This window comes from Lepidochelys kempii, chromosome 25, assembly GCF_965140285.1.
Source record: "Lepidochelys kempii isolate rLepKem1 chromosome 25, rLepKem1.hap1, whole genome shotgun sequence".
NCBI classification, from domain to species: domain Eukaryota; kingdom Metazoa; phylum Chordata; order Testudines; family Cheloniidae; genus Lepidochelys; species Lepidochelys kempii.
The window spans coordinates 19,080,923-19,100,934 of NC_136404.1; the positions used below are offsets into that span (position 1 = coordinate 19,080,923).

The following is a 20,012-nucleotide window of genomic DNA, read 5'->3' on the forward strand; positions in this document are numbered from 1 at the left end:
CTTTTTCTCTAAGTTTTATGTGGGTTTAAAAATAATTTATGCAGCCATACCATAATCTAGACATATCTGAAACAGCTTTACAAACACCGTGCGGATAAAGACCACTGCTCGTTGAAGTAGTAGAGCATATTATCTCTGCAAAGAGCTGCATCATGTTACCAATCAAAGTTCAATATTGTATATGGTAGCATAATAAAGCCCAGGTAAATCCAACTCTGCATGCTCCACTTCATTATTAAAAAGGTACTTGACGTAATTAGTAAACAAAACAAAGCAGACAAGAGAAATTGACCTCAGTGAGGAGGCAAGTAAAGTAGAAGACCAAAACAAAGAGGTTCTGCTAATCCTTTCACAAATGTGCAACCCACTATTATTTCATTAGTTTTTTATACAAGGAAGAATTTTAAATACGGTGCATAGGGTGCTCTCTCTGCTTGAGGCAGGGGACTTCTGGAAAGTTTTCAATCTACTTTTTCTTTTATGCTTGTACTTGCAAATTGAGGATTGGTAGAATCAGGCCTTGAAGCACAGTTCTTGCAGCTAAAGTCCATGGCACCTGAGGAATACGGTGCCCAAGTCTATTTTAAATAGATGCTTGCATTTTACCGGAGGCGGAGGGGTAAAAAGTATCTCCTCCACACATGAGGATCACATATACAAATTACCTATTGGAGTAGTACTGGACATTGTTCTTGAAATTAAAGTTGCTTCCATATATGGCCAGAGGTTCCCCTTTTACCTCCATTTTAACAGTGTAAAAATAAACTATTTTTAAGATCATGGCTAAATGCTAGAAAGGAATTCTACACAGACATGAAATGTCTAGTTAAAAATAAATCAAACAATATCTATTCAGAGGCACTTTTTACAATCTTTAAGTCCCTAGAAATGCAATATGTATCTATTTTGTATAATAGCAAGGAGAATACTTTGATCAGTTTATAAATAAACATCAACTATACCTTAAATCAGACAAAATAAATGCCAATTTTCACTGTTAGTATTGAAGTATGTAATACCAAATCAATGTTAAAGAGAAATATTTTGTATTTGGGATTTAAGCAATGTATCTGTAGAAATTCTTGGCGTGTTATTTAAAAATTACACACTTTCCACACTATAAATGTGTAAGAACAAGTACCAAATCCTGGGATCTTTAAATAAAATCAGTTAAAAGTTATCAAGAGTTGAGACCACCAAGATTACATAAGTAAGGGTTTTTTCTTTCTGAATTCCAAGGATATGAGAAACAAGACATTTGTCCTTACAACTAATAGGTCATTTTTAAGGTGGGCAGACTTGTGTTATAAGTATATGAGTCAGACAAACAATTTATTCATACATCAGCTTGTTCAACAGGTCTAATGCTTGAATCACTATTTGTCAAAAAGCTCAGTTTCTACGAAGTTTCAATTATGGATAGGTCTCATTTAAATTTTTCATCAGCTGCATTTACGGTTTCCAAATTATTCAGCCCTACAAGCATTTTAAGTTCCACAGCAAAACTGGAACAGAGACCTAAGAACCCCCCTATTCCTATGCTGGTTAGAACATCTGAGTTTTTGGGCTGCCCCATTTCACTGAAGTATAGCATTACTGAGTCAACTTCTGGAAAAAGCTCTTTATTAAGCCAGTCATTCTCAAGTATAGCAAGAAAGCATGGTTCCACTTGATACAGTAAGGAAGCTATGCAGAACCATTCTAGTACATAGCACTGTGGGCTCTCCCGTGCTTGGGAGTAAGCCTAAGCACCAACACTTAACATTTAGGTGTTTCCCTGGGTTTTGGGAATGGGACAAGAAGGGAGCACACCGGTGCAGCAATGGCACAATAGTTGCTGGGGGGGGAGGGGGCACTCCCACATTGTCTCCAGTGGGAATTACCCACTCCAACACTGAAGTTCATCTGGGTAAAGTACAGAAGTGAATGACTAGTGAAAAAGAAAAGCATTTCAATACAGGATGCTGATTAATACCCCCACCGTCACTACCTATTCTTATACAGTACTATTCATCAATAGAGCTCAGAAAGGTGGCCAATCATTTACAGATGGTGGAACTGACGCAGAAAGTGACTTGCCCAAGGTTACCCACCAGGCCAAACACAGAGCTGGGAAAAGAAACCAGGTATCTTGAATCCCAGTTCAGTGCTCTGTCTTCTAGAGCACACTGCCAGAGTCAATGGAACGGCAGAGATTAACATGGATTACAGTGTGAGCATAACAAGAGAAGAGCTGATACATTGAAATGAAGCAACAATTGCTTTTATTAAAGTCTATTAATCATTCAGGTACGCTGCAACCAGATGTGATACGCTGTTGTGTATGTCATACCCAATTACAGTGACTGAATTTACTCCTTTTCTTAAAGCAAGGATATGTTAAAACTTTGCATTTTTAGATGTGCTATTTTATATAAATTCTGGATAATAGCATCATGCAACTTTAAAGGGAAAAAGTCAAAACTTCTGAAGAATAATAATTTTAGGCAAATAAGTATATATACACCCTCTCCACAAAATTCAAAGCTTGTGGAGAATTATAAAACACAGCCATCTTGTTTTTCCTTCAGTTTTTTCTATATAAATCTGTTCCTGATGACATGCAACATAAAGAAACCAAAGGTTTACTGAAGTCAACAGGTGTGAATATTCATGTGCTAATTGGAATGTAGGATTGCCTCATGACAATTTTAGGACAACTGCTCCTGTTGGCCCAGTAATAGGTCTGAAATCCCTAGACCCTTCTGAATGCTTGCAATAAATACCTTATCTGCAGATAGGAAAGCAGGCAAACTGATATTAATCCACTCTGAAGTGTTGTGTGGGGAGGGTGCTGAAGCCATCATCCTTGAAAAGCTGGTCACATGTCAGAAGTCTAAGACCACCTCCGTGACTTCTACTACTGTCTTACAGAAGATGGAAATGAGCAATTATAGAACTGTTGTGGGCACTGCTTATTTCTCACCAAATTCAGAAATTCTGAGTTGTGAATTCCCCATGATGCTCACAAATGGAACCAGTTACGATATCGATATTAGTCTCTAGCCATTTTTCTAGTCAAAATAGAGGAACCTAGAAAAAAAAAGTATGCTTCCTAGCTTTAAGACCTTAACATTCTTTGGACATAAGACAGAGTGCCAATAGTAACCACATTGCAATCCTGTCTGCTAAACACATCAATGCAGATAGATGCAGCATAGCATAATACAACCTACAGGCACTTTCTCTTAAAACTTGAGCACAGAATAGGAGTCTGAGGCAGCCTGTGCAGTAGATGGGTCTGTAGTGCCTCCTGCTCACTGGCTTAGTCGTAGAGCATGGAACAGAGAGCACCCACAATCACAGCTGCATGCTTGGGTTTATTTTCAAAGGCCAGGCACCAGAAGGTCTTAGGAAATAGCTGTGAGCTGGAAAAACCCAACTCCACTGCCAATAATGGTTCCAAGTAGTGTAGTTCGGATTCCCCAAGCAAACCTTGAAGGACCTTATCTAGGAAGTTGGGGCAACCAGAATGTGTCTTCCTCCCTGTAACCTCCCAAATCCCATGGGCAAGCCCTGCACCATCTGAGAGGGCTGGAAGCTACAGATCCCCCTGTGTATTTATAGAAGATCTGATTCAACCCGCCCTCCTGCCCTTCCTCCTCCCACCATCGCCCCCTGTATGACACTCCATATGTTATCCTCCAGTTCTCCATTACCCGTCACAAAGCAACTCCCATATGAAGAACTCTGTATAGCATTATCGCCTTCTCCCCCCAACCAGCCTCCATTCTCCCCACCCTTTCCACAAACCATCCTACACCCCTTCTCCCAACCATGTCTCCCCCCCCATCAAACCAGCTCCCTTCTCCCCCCAACCAGGGGTGCTGGAACAATTTGTATGGTGGGGGTTCTTAGAACCATTGAACCAAATTGTAAAACCTGTATATAATGGAAACCACTTCAATCCAGGGGGTGCTGCAGCACCCCCAGCCCCCCTTCTCCCCACACCCTCGCAAACCGCCCCCGGCCTCCCCATCCGTCCCCCCTTCTCCCCACGCCCTCCCCCCCGTCCCCCCTTCTCCCCACGCCCTCCCCATCCTCCCCCCCCAGCCCCCCTTCTCCCCACGCCCTCGCAAACCGCCCCCGGCCTCCCCCCCGGCCCCCCTTCTCCCCACGCCCTCGCAAACCGCCCCCGGCCTCCCCATCCGGCCCCCCTTCTCCCCACGCCCTCGCAAACCGCCCCGGCCTCCCCATCCGGCCCCCCTTCTCCCCACGCCCTCCCCCCCGGCCCCCCTTCTCCCCACGCCCTCGCAAACCGCCCCCCCCAGCCCCCCTTCTCCCCACGCCCTCCCCCCCCGGCCCCCCTTCTCCCCACGCCCTCCCCATCCTCCCCCCCAGCCCCCCTTCTCCCCACGCCCTCGCAAACCGCCCCCGGCCTCCCCATCCGGCCCCCCTTCTCCCCACACCAGCCCCTTCCCGCTCACCCACCGAGGGAGAGGAACGAGGGGGGCAAAGGCCCGTTCCCCATCGCGCTCCTCCGGCGGCTCGGTTGGTCGATCACTCCCAGCCCGGCGGCGGCCCCTCCTACCAGGCCCCGCCGAGGAACCGCTCACTTCCGCGTTTGCGGGGAAGGGACAGGGCAACGCCGGGCAAAGCCTGAGGAGCTCCGAGCCGCTAGTGCGCCTGCGTGCGAGAGCTGAGCATGCGCGCTGCTAGCTGGCAGCGGGAGGCGGCGCCTGGGCGCGCGCCTCGGGTAGAAATCCAGGGGGATGCGCCAAGGAGCGTGTCCGTTTGGGTCGGGCTGCGTCATCCCGTCTGCAGAGCTGCCTGCTTTCCCCATGAAATGCTCTGGTTCCGGCTCCTGCTCTCATCCCGGTAGCAGGTTCTCTGCGGCAGCGGTGGGTTCAAGGCGGTAGCCCTGGGGGGTCGCGAGCTGTCAGCCGCCAGCCCAAACTCCGCTTTGCCGCCCGCATTTACAATGGTGTTAACTGGATTAAAAAGTGTGTTTAATGTCTAACGGGGGTGGGGGGTCGCACGCAGAGGCTTGCTGTGTGAAAGGGGTCACCAGTACAAAAGTCTGAGAACCCTGGCGGTATCAGATGTTAGTAGCCAGGTGCCTGGGAAGCCTGGGCTCAGTTGCAGGGACATGCTTAGGGCATATGGGCCAACAAAGAAAAATTCCATGTTAGCCACGCAGCCTCTTTGCTGCTGTACAGGCAGGGGGAGTAGATTGTGATGCGACTAGGTAGCTACAAAGCAAAGCCAATGTCACTAAACTGTTGTTATTGCATTGCAAATGTCTGATCCTTGCTGTTATCATCAGTTTCCTACACACCTAGGGTGACCAGACAGCAAGTGTGAAAAATCGGGAATAGGCGGCTATATAAGACAAAGCCCCACATATTGGGACTGTTCCTATAAAATCGAGACATCTGGTCACCCGATCCCTAAAATTATGTGAAAAACAGCCCACCCATCCCGCTAGACAGGGAAGGCAATATCTGGGGTAGCCAGAGGCACTGGACTGGGAGTAGTGGGTGGCAGGGGGCAGCAGGTTCTGCGTTTTCATGGTGCTCAATTTGTGCCAGGGCAGAGCCCCAGCACCTCTAGGCTTGGCAGTTCATAGTCTGGCACCTCTGGGCTTGCTGCATCAGTTATGAATGTAAAAAAATTGCTTGAGCCCCAACACCTCTTTCATTGCAAATTAAGCAGTGGGTTTGCTCTGTGCCCAGCTGCACTTAGTGTGCCAGGTGGCAGCTCAGCACCAAGAAGCAGGTCCGTGCTGCTCCCTCTGCATTTGGACAGGCAGCATGAAAAAGGAGGTAGAACTGATACCTTTCCTTCCCTCAGGCACATTCCCAGCCACTCTGATCTCACCTGTAGACTAGCATCACCCCATTGAGACCACAGTATGTGGGTATGTGTGGAGTGGAGTGTCTCGTCCTCATTTCCATCCTTTTAAGTCTCTGCTACATAGGAGAGGTTCCGGTTGCAGGAAAGGGTGGCCAAAATCAGGAGCCTTAAAAGATCAGCAGTGTTGTCAACTCTCAGGATTTTAACACGAATCTCATGATAATTAGGGTTTTTTCCTTAAAGTCCCAGATCCTGGAGTCAAGTTAATACATGAGAATCTGAGCTTTAATTTAAAAAAAAGGTAAACCCCTCGTACTTGTGATGGCAGATAACCCTTGACAATATTACCCCTACTCCCAAAGACTCAGAAACAAGAAAGAAAGAAAGAAACAATTATTATTTTAGCTCATGATTTTTAAGCCTAGCTCATGATTTGGCAGGGTGATGGTGGTTTGCTGACTCATAATTTTGAACATTTAGGGTAGGAACCACTAGATCTGGCCTGCTACAGAAAGACAACCCTGACTGGCAGGGTATAAGCCAGTGGGTGGTTTCTGGTGCCCCAGCGAGGCCATGAGCGGGCTGGCAGAAGGGTCCCAGTGAATGTATTGTCCTGTGCTTACGGCCCACATTGGCTCCCGAGCTACTGGCCCTGGTCCCGTGGGGGCAAATGTACAAGGCCCCTGCAAGGATTTGGGGTGGGGCGGCAGGGGCTGGAAAAAGCTGCGTCCGCCTTTCCCCTCCAAGCCGGCAGGGGGAGCGACCAGGAAGTGGGCGTTCTAGCTACTCCCGGATAAACTCGATGATGAGGCTGGAGAAGTAGATCATCGCGCAGCGCTTGCGCGGGAAGTTTGACGGCGATGGCGGCGGCGGCGGCGGCGGGAAGCCCGGCGGGGTGAGTGGGGGGCGCTATCCCCGTTATTGCCCCTTCTCCCCGGGGCAGGGCCCGAGCGGGCCCCTTCGGCTCGCCTCAGCGCGCGCTGACCTGGTGCCGGTGTTTGTGCAGGGCGCCCCCGGGGGCGGAGGGAGCTGCTGGACCGGACGGGAGCGCGGGCGCTGCGGGGCCGAGGCCGAAAGGTAGGGGCTGGGGGCGGGCCGGGGCGCTGGGGCGGGGCCGGGGCCGGGTGGGCCCGTAGGTAGGTAGAAATCCGCTGATTTCTCCTTCCCCAGAGACTCCTGCGTTGGATCCACGCCGCCGCCCGCCCCCCTCACGAGCTCTGCCCGCCGCCGTTGTACCCAGGGAAATTTGGCCGCCCCCGAGTTCATCCACCCCTCCCCCCACCGTGTACAGCCCCTCCCTGCCTCCTCCCCCTGTTAAATAAGGGGTCAGTCATCCCCATGAGCCGGAAACATCACTAGTAAAATATTCATTTGTTATAATGCATGTCGTTGTGTGTTGCATTTGCGAAATGCTTCGTCGCCACAGTGCTGAGACTAGCGTAATTTAGATGGAGATAAATAGTCTTCTTGCTGGTCAATTTTCATTTCTTTCTTTCCTTCCTGTCAGGGGGAAGAGTTGTGAAGGCTCGCTACCTTCAATATGATAGAAAAGCTCTGGGGAAGGTGAAGTATGGTTTCAAATGACCTGCTTTAAAAAGAAATGCTGGCCTCTAACATAATAAAATGAAAGCTGATTGAAGAACGCAGTTTTAAACATTGAAAATATATATCCGCTTCAACTGAAAAACAAATATTTTAAAGAGACTAGAACATGGCTTAGAAATATGCCTGGCAGCCTCTGATGCTGTAGGAGCTGCCTAGTACTATTGGTTAGACAATATGGGTTTCTCTAATCCCAGTCAGTAAGAGTTTTTCTCTCTTCTCTCCCCACCGTTCTTATGAGCTCTTACCAAGTCCCAGAGAGAGAAATCAAGATAAAGAATTAAAGCCAAGCCCAGGCCTCTTATGTGATGTTGCAAAGCATTGTGATGCTCCAAGGCAGTGTTTTTTTGTTTTTTAAATTATCTGTCTATCAGTGAAATTCTGTAATGAAGTAGGAGTCAAGACAAGGCATTACACCTCTTAATCATTATTAATCTTGAATATTTTCTGTTTTCTGGTTGGCAGAGTACCTCAACAAATTCATCTGTAGTTTCTGGTGTGAAAAGATCTGAAAAGGGGGAAACCCCAACTGGAAGAGCAGGCATTTTTCAGAAATGCAAAGCCACCACAGGTAAGTGGGTTTTTTGTGTGTGTTTAGCAAAACAATCAGAACAATTCTTTATGGACGTCTCTCAACCTGTGCTGCCATAGTATCACTGAGGGAGCAGGGACTATTGTGAAATTCTCTAAAGCAGTGGTCACCAGCCAGTAGATCGCAATCAACTGGTCAATCCTAGAGGGTCTTCTAGTCGATCGTGATCTGCAGCGAGGCTGCTGCTAAGGCAGGCTTCCTGACTGCCCAGCAGCATGCCACTCCCAGAAGTGGCCAGTGTGGCCTGGCAGGGGTCTCCCTCTGTGGCTGCCCCTGCCTGCAAGCCCCGCCCCTGCAGCTTCCATTGGCCACAGCTCCTCACTCCTGGCCAGTGGGAGCTGCAGGGGCGGGGCTTGCAGAGAGGGGCAGTGTGGAGTCATGTGCCCTCCCAGGGGGTGTGTTGGGCCCTTCCAGGGGTGGTGTGGGGCTGGGATAGGCAGAGAGCCTGATGTAGCGGTAGTCAGACCAGGAGCTGCTGGAGGTAAGTGCTGCCTGGTAGAAGCCCCCTCCTGAGCCCCTGCCCCAGCCCTAGTCCTGACCCCTCTCCTGGAGCCAAACCCCCTCCCAGAATTTGCACCCCTGCCCCAGGCTCAGCCCTGACCCCCCCCACACACACTGTGAACCCCTTGGTCCCAGCCAAGAGCCTGCACCGTCTCATGAACCCAAACCACCTATCCTGTCGGGTGAAAGTGAATGAGGGTTGGGGAGAGGGAGCTAGGGTGGGGTTGGAATGGGTGGGGCTTTGGGGAAGGGGTGGGGCCTCAGAAGAGGTGGGATAGATCTTGGTCACCCTTAAATTTAAAAAGTGATCTTGGGCATAAAATGGTTGGAGACCACTGATCTAAAGATCGTAGACTAGGTAGTCTATAGGCCTACAAAAGCTTCCCCCTCCCCCCCCATCTGACGTTATAGCAGCATTGTGACTCCTGTCATTGATACTTATTACATTAAAATATATAGTACTATGTGTAGATTAGCTCTACATTCTCTGTCTGGAAATGAAACACCACATTAATTCTCTAGAATAAGCAGATATCTGTCATTCTGTAGATGGATTGGGCTGCTACTTTAATACCCAAAAATACTTCTCTAATTTTTAATAGATCTAGAGGAATGAACAATAAAACCCCCACAATATATAAATCACTAGTAATGTTGCAAATCTACATGTTTATACAATGATCCTGTATGTGACTCTCAGTGTCTGAGCACTTGTCCAGGTGATTATCCAGTTTAGTCTGGTAATGTGGGAAAGGAATATTTTAAAATGATTTTAATTTAGCATTACTTCTGTACTTTAATCACCTATGCTTTACCTTTTCCTTCATTTGGGTTCTGCTCATGGTGGCAAGCTATGAAATGGCTAAGATAGCAGCATTCTGAACAAGTTAAACCCCAACTAAAAGGAACTTTGCAGCAAGTTACACCTGCTATGTTTGTTGACTTTTGGAAGACGATAAAGGTGGAAATATCCAGATGAGACTTTTCTGGGTTTTTTTAATGAGCTATTGTGCAAACACTTGTGAACTTGCAGAGCTAGGTGTTCTGGGCTGCTCACTTATGTTTTACCACACTAAAATAACACGTTTCTACAGGCACTGCTCCTAGCACGCTAAATCGTACTGTCTTGGGAAAAGATGACTTGCAGTCCACTTTATTAGAGGGCCATAAAATTGCTCGACCTGACCTCGATCTCTCAGCTATTAATGGTAAGTTTTCTCCTTTAACTCTCTCCTTTTAACATCATTGTTTAAATCAAAAATTAGAATGTATGTTAATGGTATTTAACGATTTTCTGAAGATCTCAAGCATACTACAAAAGAGGGTAAACTATTACTCTCATTCTAGAATTGAAGAAACTGACATAGTGAGGTGAGGCCTAAATTTTTAAATGACCTCTATTTTTCAAATCCCCAATTTTTGGGGTGCCCTACTTCTAGATTCCTAGGACTTGATTTTCAGAGCATCCACCACTCTGATTAGTAGTAACAAGCTGAATTTGTTGTAAGCGCTCACCGCTTCTGGAAATTATGCCCTATGTATTCAAAGGTAGGAACCTAAAATTAGAGGCCAGTTTTGAAAAGTTGGCATGGCCATGTTCATACGAGTCAGTATCAGAGCCAAAAATAGAATGTTTCTGCTTGGGCTCTTTCTTCCCTTTATAAAATCAGCGTGGATTGATTTAAACCAAGGCAATTTAAAATCAGCAATTTAAATTGCCAAGTGGAAAGACCTGATTTAAATAATGGATTTTAATCAATTCTTCCATTTTGTACTTTATTTTCTAAAGAAAGGTACATTCTCCTTGATATAACCATTAAAATATGTTGTTTTACAACTAAATGGGGCCTTTACACTAGATTTGATATGTATTGTTGCTGCTTAGGAAGGTACACTAAACTATATATGTTTGTTTAAGTAAATGTGTAGCTGAGTACTTTCAGATTCTTATTAATTGTACATTTTTAGTATGTTAGAAAATGGTGATTAACTTTTTGCTCTTGATTTGTCGAGCTGCATTAGGATGGTAACTGGAATTTAATTAAACACACAAGACAGTATGTCAAATGTCTTTCTGTTAAACAAAACAACCCCTTAATATAATATAATGATCCATTGTGCCATATTTATAAAGCTTGACCTTGGAATCAGGAGAAAAACTTCTTTCTTTACATGGAAAAATAGCCTTTAACTCAGTTTTTGCTAGAGGCTCATGGATTCAGCATTTTTTTTTATTTAAATGTTTTAAGAGATTATAATTTTAGATCTTAACATATTTTGTATTAAATTCAGATGTCATTTTAAAAAAGAACTTAATTTAAATAACAAAATAAAAAAATCTGATTAAAAACATTTAAATCAATTTTATCCGCCCTGCATAAAATCATGTTAAAACTGGCTTTTAATAAGCTGCTGATTGTCTCACTCAAAGCATTTTGGCAGAGAAGTGCTGTGCATAGAGATTTTTATTTTTTTTATATATTTTTTTCTTTTGTGGTTTAGACAAAAGTCTCTTAAAAAAGATTTCTGGTTCAAAGTCTCTCTTCAGAGCAGAATCAAGAACACGAAAAAAAGACCAGAACTCAGTAAGTGACACTTTAAATTAGCTGGAAATTGACACAGCTATATTTACTGGGAATGTACTGAATAAGGATTTTTGTTCATCATTAACTTTGTCAGCCAGAGTTAAGACTTCTACCCAGAAACCATGTGGTAACAAGTGTTTCTGTAGTGTGTGGTGTTGGTGAGAGTGTCGTCATCTTGAAAGCACTAAGGACTATTATGGGCTGAAGAGCTGCTGTAGGGCTTGTGGGCTAATGCTGCATGCAGTAGTTCCCAAAGGACTAGAATAAAGAATCTGCCAATAAAACTAAAAGCATTGGGTACAAGCAGCTTTGCTAAAAATAGCATGATAAATGCTCACAAAAGGAAATGTAGTAGATCAAATTTAGCCACGGCTGTAAAGCTTAATAGATTTGGACCTACTTATACTGGGCTAACCTCAGCTCTATATGTAAAATTTTACATTCCTTTTTAAGGAAAAAAATCTGCATTTTGCTAGTGAAATGCACCCTATCCTAAGCATTCTAAAATTTCTATCAAAATATCCTTTGTTCTGCCAGCTGCCATGTTGTATAGTGAAGTATTACCTTGAGTATCCGATATCATTTTGAATGGAGGAAGAGAGAATGTATAATCCAGTATGGTGCTTTCTTCATGTCACTGCAGGGATGGAGGCCTCTCCTTAGTGTGTCACCAAGCATATCTGTCCTCTAAAGTGTGACCAAGTACAATTATTAAAGGCTCACATGGTCTCTGCTGGTGGGGATTTGATTTGTGTACCACCAGCACTCCATTGTGAGTCCAGCTTCCATTTCTTCTTAGACCCTACTCTGACTTTGGCTAGTCTTCAAGTTAGTTCTTCATCTTGTTGTGCTCTTACCCATGCTTTCTAATGGTGTCCCAATGTTCACAAATATGCATGAAGGATACTTGCACCCCGTGATTTGTATAGTACAGTACTTGAAAATTAAACTGAGGTCCCTTTTACATTGACAACGATTCATCCAACACAGCATAGAAACTTCATATCCTCTAGTGGTATTGTGAATCCTTCAGAGAATACACTACACTAAGTAGAGTGACAGGATAAAAGAACAATAACCCAAAGTTAACCAGCCTCCATGCTGGTAGGTGAGAAATGCTCCATTATTAAGAAATACACCCATCTGAAAAAACAATAGTCTGTGTGTAGTTGACACTTGGTGATAACAGGGTGGGCTTTGTTTACAAACGTACTTGTAATGATCAGAGATGCTGCTTTGAACAGACTCAAACTTTAGTTTAGAAATACTTGTTTGTATTTAATTTCTAAGTATATGTGCTACCATTAAATTTTTTTTTTAAATCAATTTCCTTAAGAAATCTTCTGATCCTGATGATGTGATTGGGATGTTGGAATCTCAGGCATTGTTATTAAACTATGTATCAATGAAGGTAAGATGCAAATAGTCAAATGTTTGGTATTCCAGAGCTACAAAAAACATAGCCTATTGGAAAACTTTCTAAATATAATTGAAACAACCTTTCTGCCCCACACAAGTTAAATTTGTGCTTCAGATAGCCTTGGTTATGCAATTGTGACTTCAGACACTTCCTCATATATAAAAAGAAAAGGAGTACTTGTGGCACCTTAGAGACTAACCAATTTATTTGAGCATAAGCTTTCGTGAGCTACAGCTCACTTCATCGGATGCATACTGTGGAAAGTACAGAAGATCTTTTTATACACACAAACCATGGAAAAAATGGGTGTTTACCACTACAAAAGATTTTCTCTCCTCCCCCACCTCATATATAGCATTTCATGCACTTCATTAAACAATGATCAGGGCTGAGAGAGCTTCTGAGATAGTTGGGAGGAGCCTCCAATTTCCAGATGAAGTGCACACTTTGACCATTCTTATATTTTTGCAATGGTATAAGTGTGCATGGTACACTATAGATAAAAGTTTTGAGCCCTTGCTCCCAAGAGATTACAATCTAAATTAGGATTATTTAAGGAGGGAGAGCAACATAGTGGGAGGGGAATACAGGGATGGGATGACAAGCGATTCAGCAATCTGCTTAGGTATTCACTGAGGTTAATGATACAGATTTACACAGTTGTTAGGTTTACAAGCCATCATACTATAATGGAAGAGGTATGTTTGGGGGGGAAATTTGGAGGCGAGAGTAGAGTCAAATGGGGAGGGGAGGAGGATTTGGTATTAGAAGCTGCATGGAAGGTGAGGAAATAAGGGACCAGATGATATAGGGAGTGGTTAAATGTTTGACTTGGGTGGAGTGAAATGGACAAGATGGGGAGTTAGACTGGTACAGGATCCTGAAGACCTGGTCAAATATGATACAGAAGATGAGGGGAAATCGCTGAAAACATTTGAAGAAGAGATGGTCATGGTCAGAGTAAGGCATATGACACATCTCCCTCTGAAAACTCAGATAAATTTTTTTCTCTACCCTTGCACACTTCCTAAGTTTTCCCTTTTATAGACTAGATGCCATTTTGACTTCAAGGAGCTCTAGTAAATGATCATGGAGGTGAGAATCTTCCTTTACAGAATATAATAGCATTTTAGTAACTATATAAGGTACAGAAAAATCACTGCATACAGTGAGTTAACTTCTGAATTCAAACAAGTTTGAATTTCTCTTCTCTCTCAAAATATTTTGGAAATAACTTAACCCCTAAAGTACTTAGCTGTGGTTTAATATTGGCTCCAAATACATTCTTGGATTTCACAGATAGAAAAAAATATTGCCCAGCTGGAGGAGAAAGGTGAAAGAAATTTATCAATCTTGTGTGAAGAAAAGGAAAAACAGCAGAAAAAGCTGTATGAGCTGAAACGCCAACTATTGCTCAAGAAGAGAGAGCAGAATCTTGAAGAAGTGCTGGATAAACAGGTTAGTTTATCACACTTCATGTTTCTCCTGCAGTTTGCAATTGCTCTGAAGAAGCAACCTTTGGCCTTTTGGTACATTCTGTGCCTCAAACAAAAAAGCATCAAATTTGAACCCTGCTGTGACACTTCATGCTTCTCAGCCAACGTAAAGGAGGTAGAATATCTGCAGCACCTGCTTTGGTGGCCTCTCGTGTATGGACTGGAGGAAACACATGGAGGTCTGAAGGAAGAGCAAGAGCATATTCTGAGCTGTGGGGTGGTGATAGTGCACCAGTCACCAGAGCAGCTCATAATCTAAGGCATGTAAGGCTTAAAGCAATAGTAACATCCTTTAGTCTTTTGTGGTACACCACTTGCGAAAGCACAGCATCTGGCCCCAAACATCCTGGACTACTACAGATATCCGGGCCAGAGCAGAGGCACTGATCACTTCCTGGGGTGTGACACAATGGCATCTCCTTGCTGTGTGTTTTCTGTTTTGTGGCATGGGATCAGCATAAGGAAAACTGCAATGGACCTTGATGCATTGAGATAGGTGGCAGCAGCTCCATCTTGGCATTGGTACCTGAGGGAACTTTTTTAAAAAATCACTTAATGGGAACATATTGTAGAACTATAATAACCAAACACCAAGAGCCTTACTAATAGTAATTTAAGTATCCCTTTAAAACTACCCCAACTGGTTAGAACAAAACGTTCTCATCTTTTCCAGTTTATTTTGTACATTGGCAGTGCTTCCAAACAGAGGAAGTAAAGAAACAGATATTGGAGCAGGCCTCCTCAAAGATGGAGGGGGGGCACTTTTGAAAATAGGAGTATGTGATGATACAGCCACAGAATTTGTTGATTTTTTTAAATACTATTGATGGCCTTTTTAATACTTTTTAATACTGGAGTAATACTGAACTCCAATCTCACTTTATTCTTTAAGACAAACCAGATAAATTCTGACTGTTCTTTCAGAGTGGCTTCTCTGCATTGAGGTGCTGGGTTATGTCCCTTTTTGTTTTCAGATTGAAGTCCTTGCTCCTCTTCTTACTGTCTGTGAACAGTTTAAGGAGGAGTATAAGACCTTTGCAACTGCCCTGGACACCACTAGACACGAGCTTCCCATGAAGAACATTCACATGGAAGGAAATAGACACAAATATTTGGGTATGAAAACTCCAAATTAACAGGATTTTGCACTTTTCAGTGTACTTGACTCTTGTGTACTTCTTTGAATTGAAATGTAACTCTAACCTTGTTAAATCCATGGCATGACTCTTGTTCGCTGCCCTTGGGTTTTTCTATGGAGGAGACACTGAAACATTAGTCCCAAGCTTTGCTTTGTATTGTCTGCATATTTGTTCATCTCTAGTTAATAAGCTGCATCCATCCAGTTTCTTTTTCTGTAAGAAGAGCAGAGCACTCTAAACTAAGAACACTTGTGTAGCATTTATAAGAGATTTCTTATGGGTTCATTATTATTGAAAGTATCTGCAAGGATTGACATTTGGATAGTGTGTCAATAGCAACATATAGCTAGCCAAGGAAGTCTGAATAAATGAAGCTTCCGCTCCTGTTGTAGCAATACATGGTCTTGGCTTGTAAACTTTCTGTGGAACCTACTAATCTCACAAACTGAATTGAGCAAGTTACCTAGTCTCCTGCTGTGATTAGTCTTAATATAATGCAAGACAATTTTGCTCTCATAGTAATATGCTCCTGTTGTCTTTTCCTGAAGGCTGAGTGTTCACCAGTATGCTCAGATGTTCTTCAAGCTCTTGGGTGACCACTCAAGCTGCTGACATCTTTAAAATGTATATTATTAACAGGTGCCACTGTACATTCAGTGATAATAGCTGTAACATTTGCTCTTTTGTAGAGGACGTACAAAAGCATTTAGCTGTCACACAAAGTCTTTTGGTGGAAGCTGCACCTGGTTACTTGGAAGAAAATTCAAAGGCATTCCCAGTACTGAAAGAACTTAAGGAAATTGCTCTCAAAATGGATGCAGAACTTGAAAGGTATTTACAAAATCATGCTGAAGACTCCCGAGTTCTATAATGGATCTTAAAATCTGTTTTAAAAAAAAAAAAACTGCGGGTCCTACAACCTCTTCAGACAATCCGTATATGAAATGGCTAGTGCCACTAAGCTTACCTCCTGTACCCTAGTTTAGAGCTGGCCACGACTGGCCAGATTTCACCCCTCCCCTACAGAGCAAGAAACACACACACCCATTTACTCTCCTTGTTCCCACCCCCAAAGGTCTACCTACACAGAAGGCAATGAGGAAAGGATCACACAAGGGGGTGGTTAATGTGACACATTCTGACTCCCATAAACAAATTTCAACCAAGGCTAGCAGTCCTAAAGTCCTGAAAGACAGGACAACAGCAAGTACCAGGGATTGGAGGTGTGGGCTACAGCACTCTGTCTTCAAGAACATAATGCAAAGAAGACCATGACTCTGCTCTCCTATTCTTCTATATGGCTTTGCAAAGAGGCTCCAGTAATGGATTATACCTCCCCTCTGCATCAGTGTGTATCCCTGGGAGTATCCTGAACCCAATTCCTTTCCCCTGCTATACCCCATGAGTCACCACTTCCGTAAAGGCTTGCTGCTGGAACATCCACCAGAGGTGAGAAAGGGACATAATGCAATAGGGTAAATATTCCCCCAAGAAGCAGACTAGAGTTGAAATAACTAGGGCTGTCAATTAATTGCAATTAACTCAAATATTAATTGCGATTAAAAGAATGAATCACGCTTATTTAACAATAGAATACCAATTGAAATTTATTAAATATTTTTGGATGTTCTACATTTTCAATATTGATTTCAATTACAACACAAAATACAAAGTGCTCACTTTATATTTTCATTACAAATATATGCACTGTAAAAATGAACAAAAGTGTTTTTCAGTTCACCTCATACAAGTACTGAAGTGCAATCTCTTTATCGTAAAAGTGTAACTTACAAATGCAGATTTTTTTTTTGCTACAGAGCTGCATTCAAAAACAAAACAATGTAAAACTTCAGAGCCTACAAGTCCACTCAGTCCTCCTTCTTGTTCAGACAATCGCTAAGACAAACAAGTTTGTTTACATTGATGGGAGATACTGCTGCCTCCTTCTTATTGACAATGTCACCTGAAAGTGAGAACAGGCGTTCTCATGGCATTTTAGTAGCCGGCATTGCAAGGTATTTACATGCCAGATTTGCTGAACATTAGTTTGCCCCTTCATGCTTTGGCCACCATTCCAGAGGACTTGCTGATGATGCTCATTAAAAAAATATGTAACAATTAAATTTGTGACTGTACTTCTTGTGGGGAGAGTTGTAAATCTCTGGCTCTGTTTTACCCGTATTCTGCATATATTTCATGTTGTAGCAGTCTCGGATGATGACCTAGCACATCTTAGTTTTAAGAACACTTTCACAGCAGATTTGACAAAACGCAAAGAAGGTACCAATGTGAGATTTCTAAAAATAGCAGAAGAACTTGATCCAAGGTTTAAGAATATGAAGTGCCGTCCAAAATCTGAGGGGGACAAGGTATGGATCATGCTTTCTGAAGTCTTAAAAGATCAACACCCTGATGCAGAAACTACAGAACCCAAACCACCAAAAAAGAAAATCAACCTTCTGCTGGTGGCATCTGACTCAGATGATGAAAATGAACATGTGTAAGTCCGCACTGCTTTGGATCGTTATCAAGCAGAACCCATCATCAGCATGGAAGCATGTCCTCTGGAATGGTGGTTGAAGCATGAAGGGACATGTGAATCTTTAGCGCATCTGGCACGTAAATATCTTGCAACGCCAGCTACAACAGTGCCATGTGAATACCTGTTCTCACTTTCAGGTGACATTATAAACAAGAAGCAGGCAGCATTATCTCCTGCAAATTGTAACCAACCTTGTTTATCTGAGTGAAGGGCTGAACAAGAAGTAGCACTGAATGGACTTGTAGGCTGTAAAATGTGACATTGCTTTGTTTTTTAATGCAGTTATTTTTTGTACATAATTCTACATTTATAAGTTCAAATTTCATAATAAAGAGATTGCCCTATAGTACTTGTATGAGGTGAACTGTAAAAAGTGTATTTTTCAATGAAAATATTTGTAATCAAAAATAAAGTGAGCACTGTATACTTTGTATTCTGTGTTGTAATTGAAATCAATATATTTGAAAATGTAGTAAACATCCAAAAATATTTAAAATAAATGGTATTCTATTGTTTAACAGCATGATTAGTTTTTTTAATCGCTTGACAGCCCTAGAAATAACATGAAATGGAAAAACTCATAGGCCCGCTCATGACTGAACCCAGAGACCTCTCCCTCTACAACACTCCCAAGTTCTTGCTATATTGGAAAGCAAACCCACATTTTCTACCACTTTACTACTCATCTAATTAAGTTACAGTTAGCCACAATAATTGCTTCAGTCTGTCTGACTTGTTTACAGGAGCTTCAAGCAAGTACAGGACCTGTCCTTTGAAATCAGTAAGGAAGTTTCTTTGCATAACCAAAAAGTCTGTGAAGAGACTCATGGAATAGAGACCCTGAAACACTGGTACTTCGATTAGCTTTGAAATGTTCCTCAGTGACTTGAATGCCTGCAGATGCTCAACCAAGGCCAAGGAGCTTGCACAAAAAAGCAGACTAAAGTTAAGGACATCTGCCTGGTAACTTTATCATACATTTCCTCAGTTATATAATTGTAAAACATTCATGAGCTATGATGTGGAGCATTTTTATAACTGAACCAATGTGGCATGAGTCCACTGTAGACTCAAACCCCCAGCCCTACATCCTTTGTGGAAGCTCCTTGTCATTGCTAGGTCATTTTAAATGCTGAAATGTGGAGTAAGAGCTCTAAGAAATGTTACTGTTGACAAATTTAGTACACCCATCCAATTTGTTTGTGTTCCTTGTGTGTCGTTTCAATGCAGCAGGGCAAGAGATCTCTTCCCAAGGGAAATGTGGCTCAAAGGTCATTGTGTCAATATGTAGATGCAGGACCAAATGTGTGTGGGACTGTGCATTATTGACATTAGCCTGCAAGAGGGATGCCTGAGCTCATGTCATGTGCACTGGTCATTCTGTGAGGAAGTGCAGCAGGAAGTCTGATCACCCCTTTCCTTTGCAATTTAGCAAGAGGAAAAGTCCAGAGAGATGGCTGTCGCTCTAAGTGGTAGTTAAATCAAAGGATGTTGAATGGGGGAACTGATCACTGACTTCTCTGTAATATTGTGTTTGGTAAAGCTTAAAAATCTCATGCTTAAAGTCTTGTTCTGTATCTTAGTATTTTTCTTTTGTATTAGGTTAAGTTTTGTTTGGAAGGAGATTTAACTTTCTGAAACTTACTCTCGTCACTAATGGCCTTATTATACGGTTCACTCATGCCAGGTCTTGGAGAAGGTTGTGTACAATTTCCCGGAGCCGTTTTAATATACATGAATGAAAAATAAACTTTATTTCCTGAACTGTCCTGTTTCTCCACATTATTACTTTCTACAAGCCTTTTCTAATGGAGCAAGCTACAGCATCATGTCCTGTATGGGAAATCGATGTATAAAAGCTGCTGCAGAAAGGTCTGTCCTCCTTATAGCACCGTTCAGAGCTGCTCTGTTTCACTGTCTCATGCTCCCCCCTAAGATCTCTACTGCCCATTCTGGGTATTGAAACTCACCCAGGAGCAGCCAACTCTTCAGGAGGGTGCCTTCTGTCAGGGCCTAGTACAAGGGGGGCTTAAAGGATCCATGGAGGGGGGAAAAAAAGGCTCTAGCCACTAAGCCATTAGACTTCTCTAAAATCCCTCCTCTGCTGTTCTCAAGTTTAAATCTAGGGCTGTCAACAGGAGGCCTTCACATGTCTCTGCCATACAGCAGCTACAATGGGCTAATCTGTTATCAAGTCACTAGGAAGCATACTACTCAATTTAGGACCATGTACTAATCGAAAAGGAGTTTATTATGTGCTGCTTGTCCAACACTATGCCAAATGACCAATTAGTGCAATA

The 20,012-nt window shown here is 43.0% G+C and overlaps 2 protein-coding genes across 13 annotated transcripts in view; one reads left to right on the forward strand and one right to left on the reverse strand.

The window, feature by feature from the left end:
* Positions 1–4,656, reverse strand: part of MYO9B (myosin IXB) — a 77,787-nt gene extending 73,131 nt beyond the window's left edge. For 7 of the 10 annotated variants that reach the window (XM_073324214.1, XM_073324210.1, XM_073324212.2 and 4 more), the window contains exon 1: positions 4,471–4,655. The gene's annotated coding sequence lies outside the window, so the exon portion shown is untranslated. Of the gene's footprint in view, positions 1–2,765; positions 2,907–4,470 lie in introns of all 10 variants that reach the window. The other 3 variants (XM_073324209.2, XM_073324208.2, XM_073324216.1) reach the window with 3 other exon arrangements.
* A 57-nt stretch (positions 4,657–4,713) lies between these two features.
* HAUS8 (HAUS augmin like complex subunit 8) lies at positions 4,714–19,476 on the forward strand. 3 transcript variants are annotated; one of them, XM_073324648.2, is made up of 12 exons: positions 4,714–4,880; positions 6,583–6,730; positions 6,842–6,912; positions 7,343–7,398; positions 7,903–8,008; positions 9,625–9,738; positions 11,033–11,115; positions 12,452–12,526; positions 13,835–13,993; positions 15,006–15,147; positions 15,860–16,001; positions 18,456–19,476. In XM_073324648.2, exons 2-12 carry the CDS (start codon positions 6,696–6,698, stop codon positions 18,574–18,576), a joined length of 1,104 nt encoding a protein of 367 aa, XP_073180749.2. In that variant the 5' UTR covers positions 4,714–4,880; positions 6,583–6,695; the 3' UTR covers positions 18,577–19,476. The 3 variants fall into 3 exon arrangements, with proteins under 3 accessions (XP_073180749.2, XP_073180748.2, XP_073180750.2); XM_073324647.2 differs by lacking the exon at positions 4,714–4,880 and having other exon boundaries at positions 4,893–6,730; XM_073324649.2 differs by lacking the exons at positions 4,714–4,880; positions 12,452–12,526 and having other exon boundaries at positions 4,893–6,730.
* The last annotated feature ends 536 nt before the right edge of the window (positions 19,477–20,012 follow it).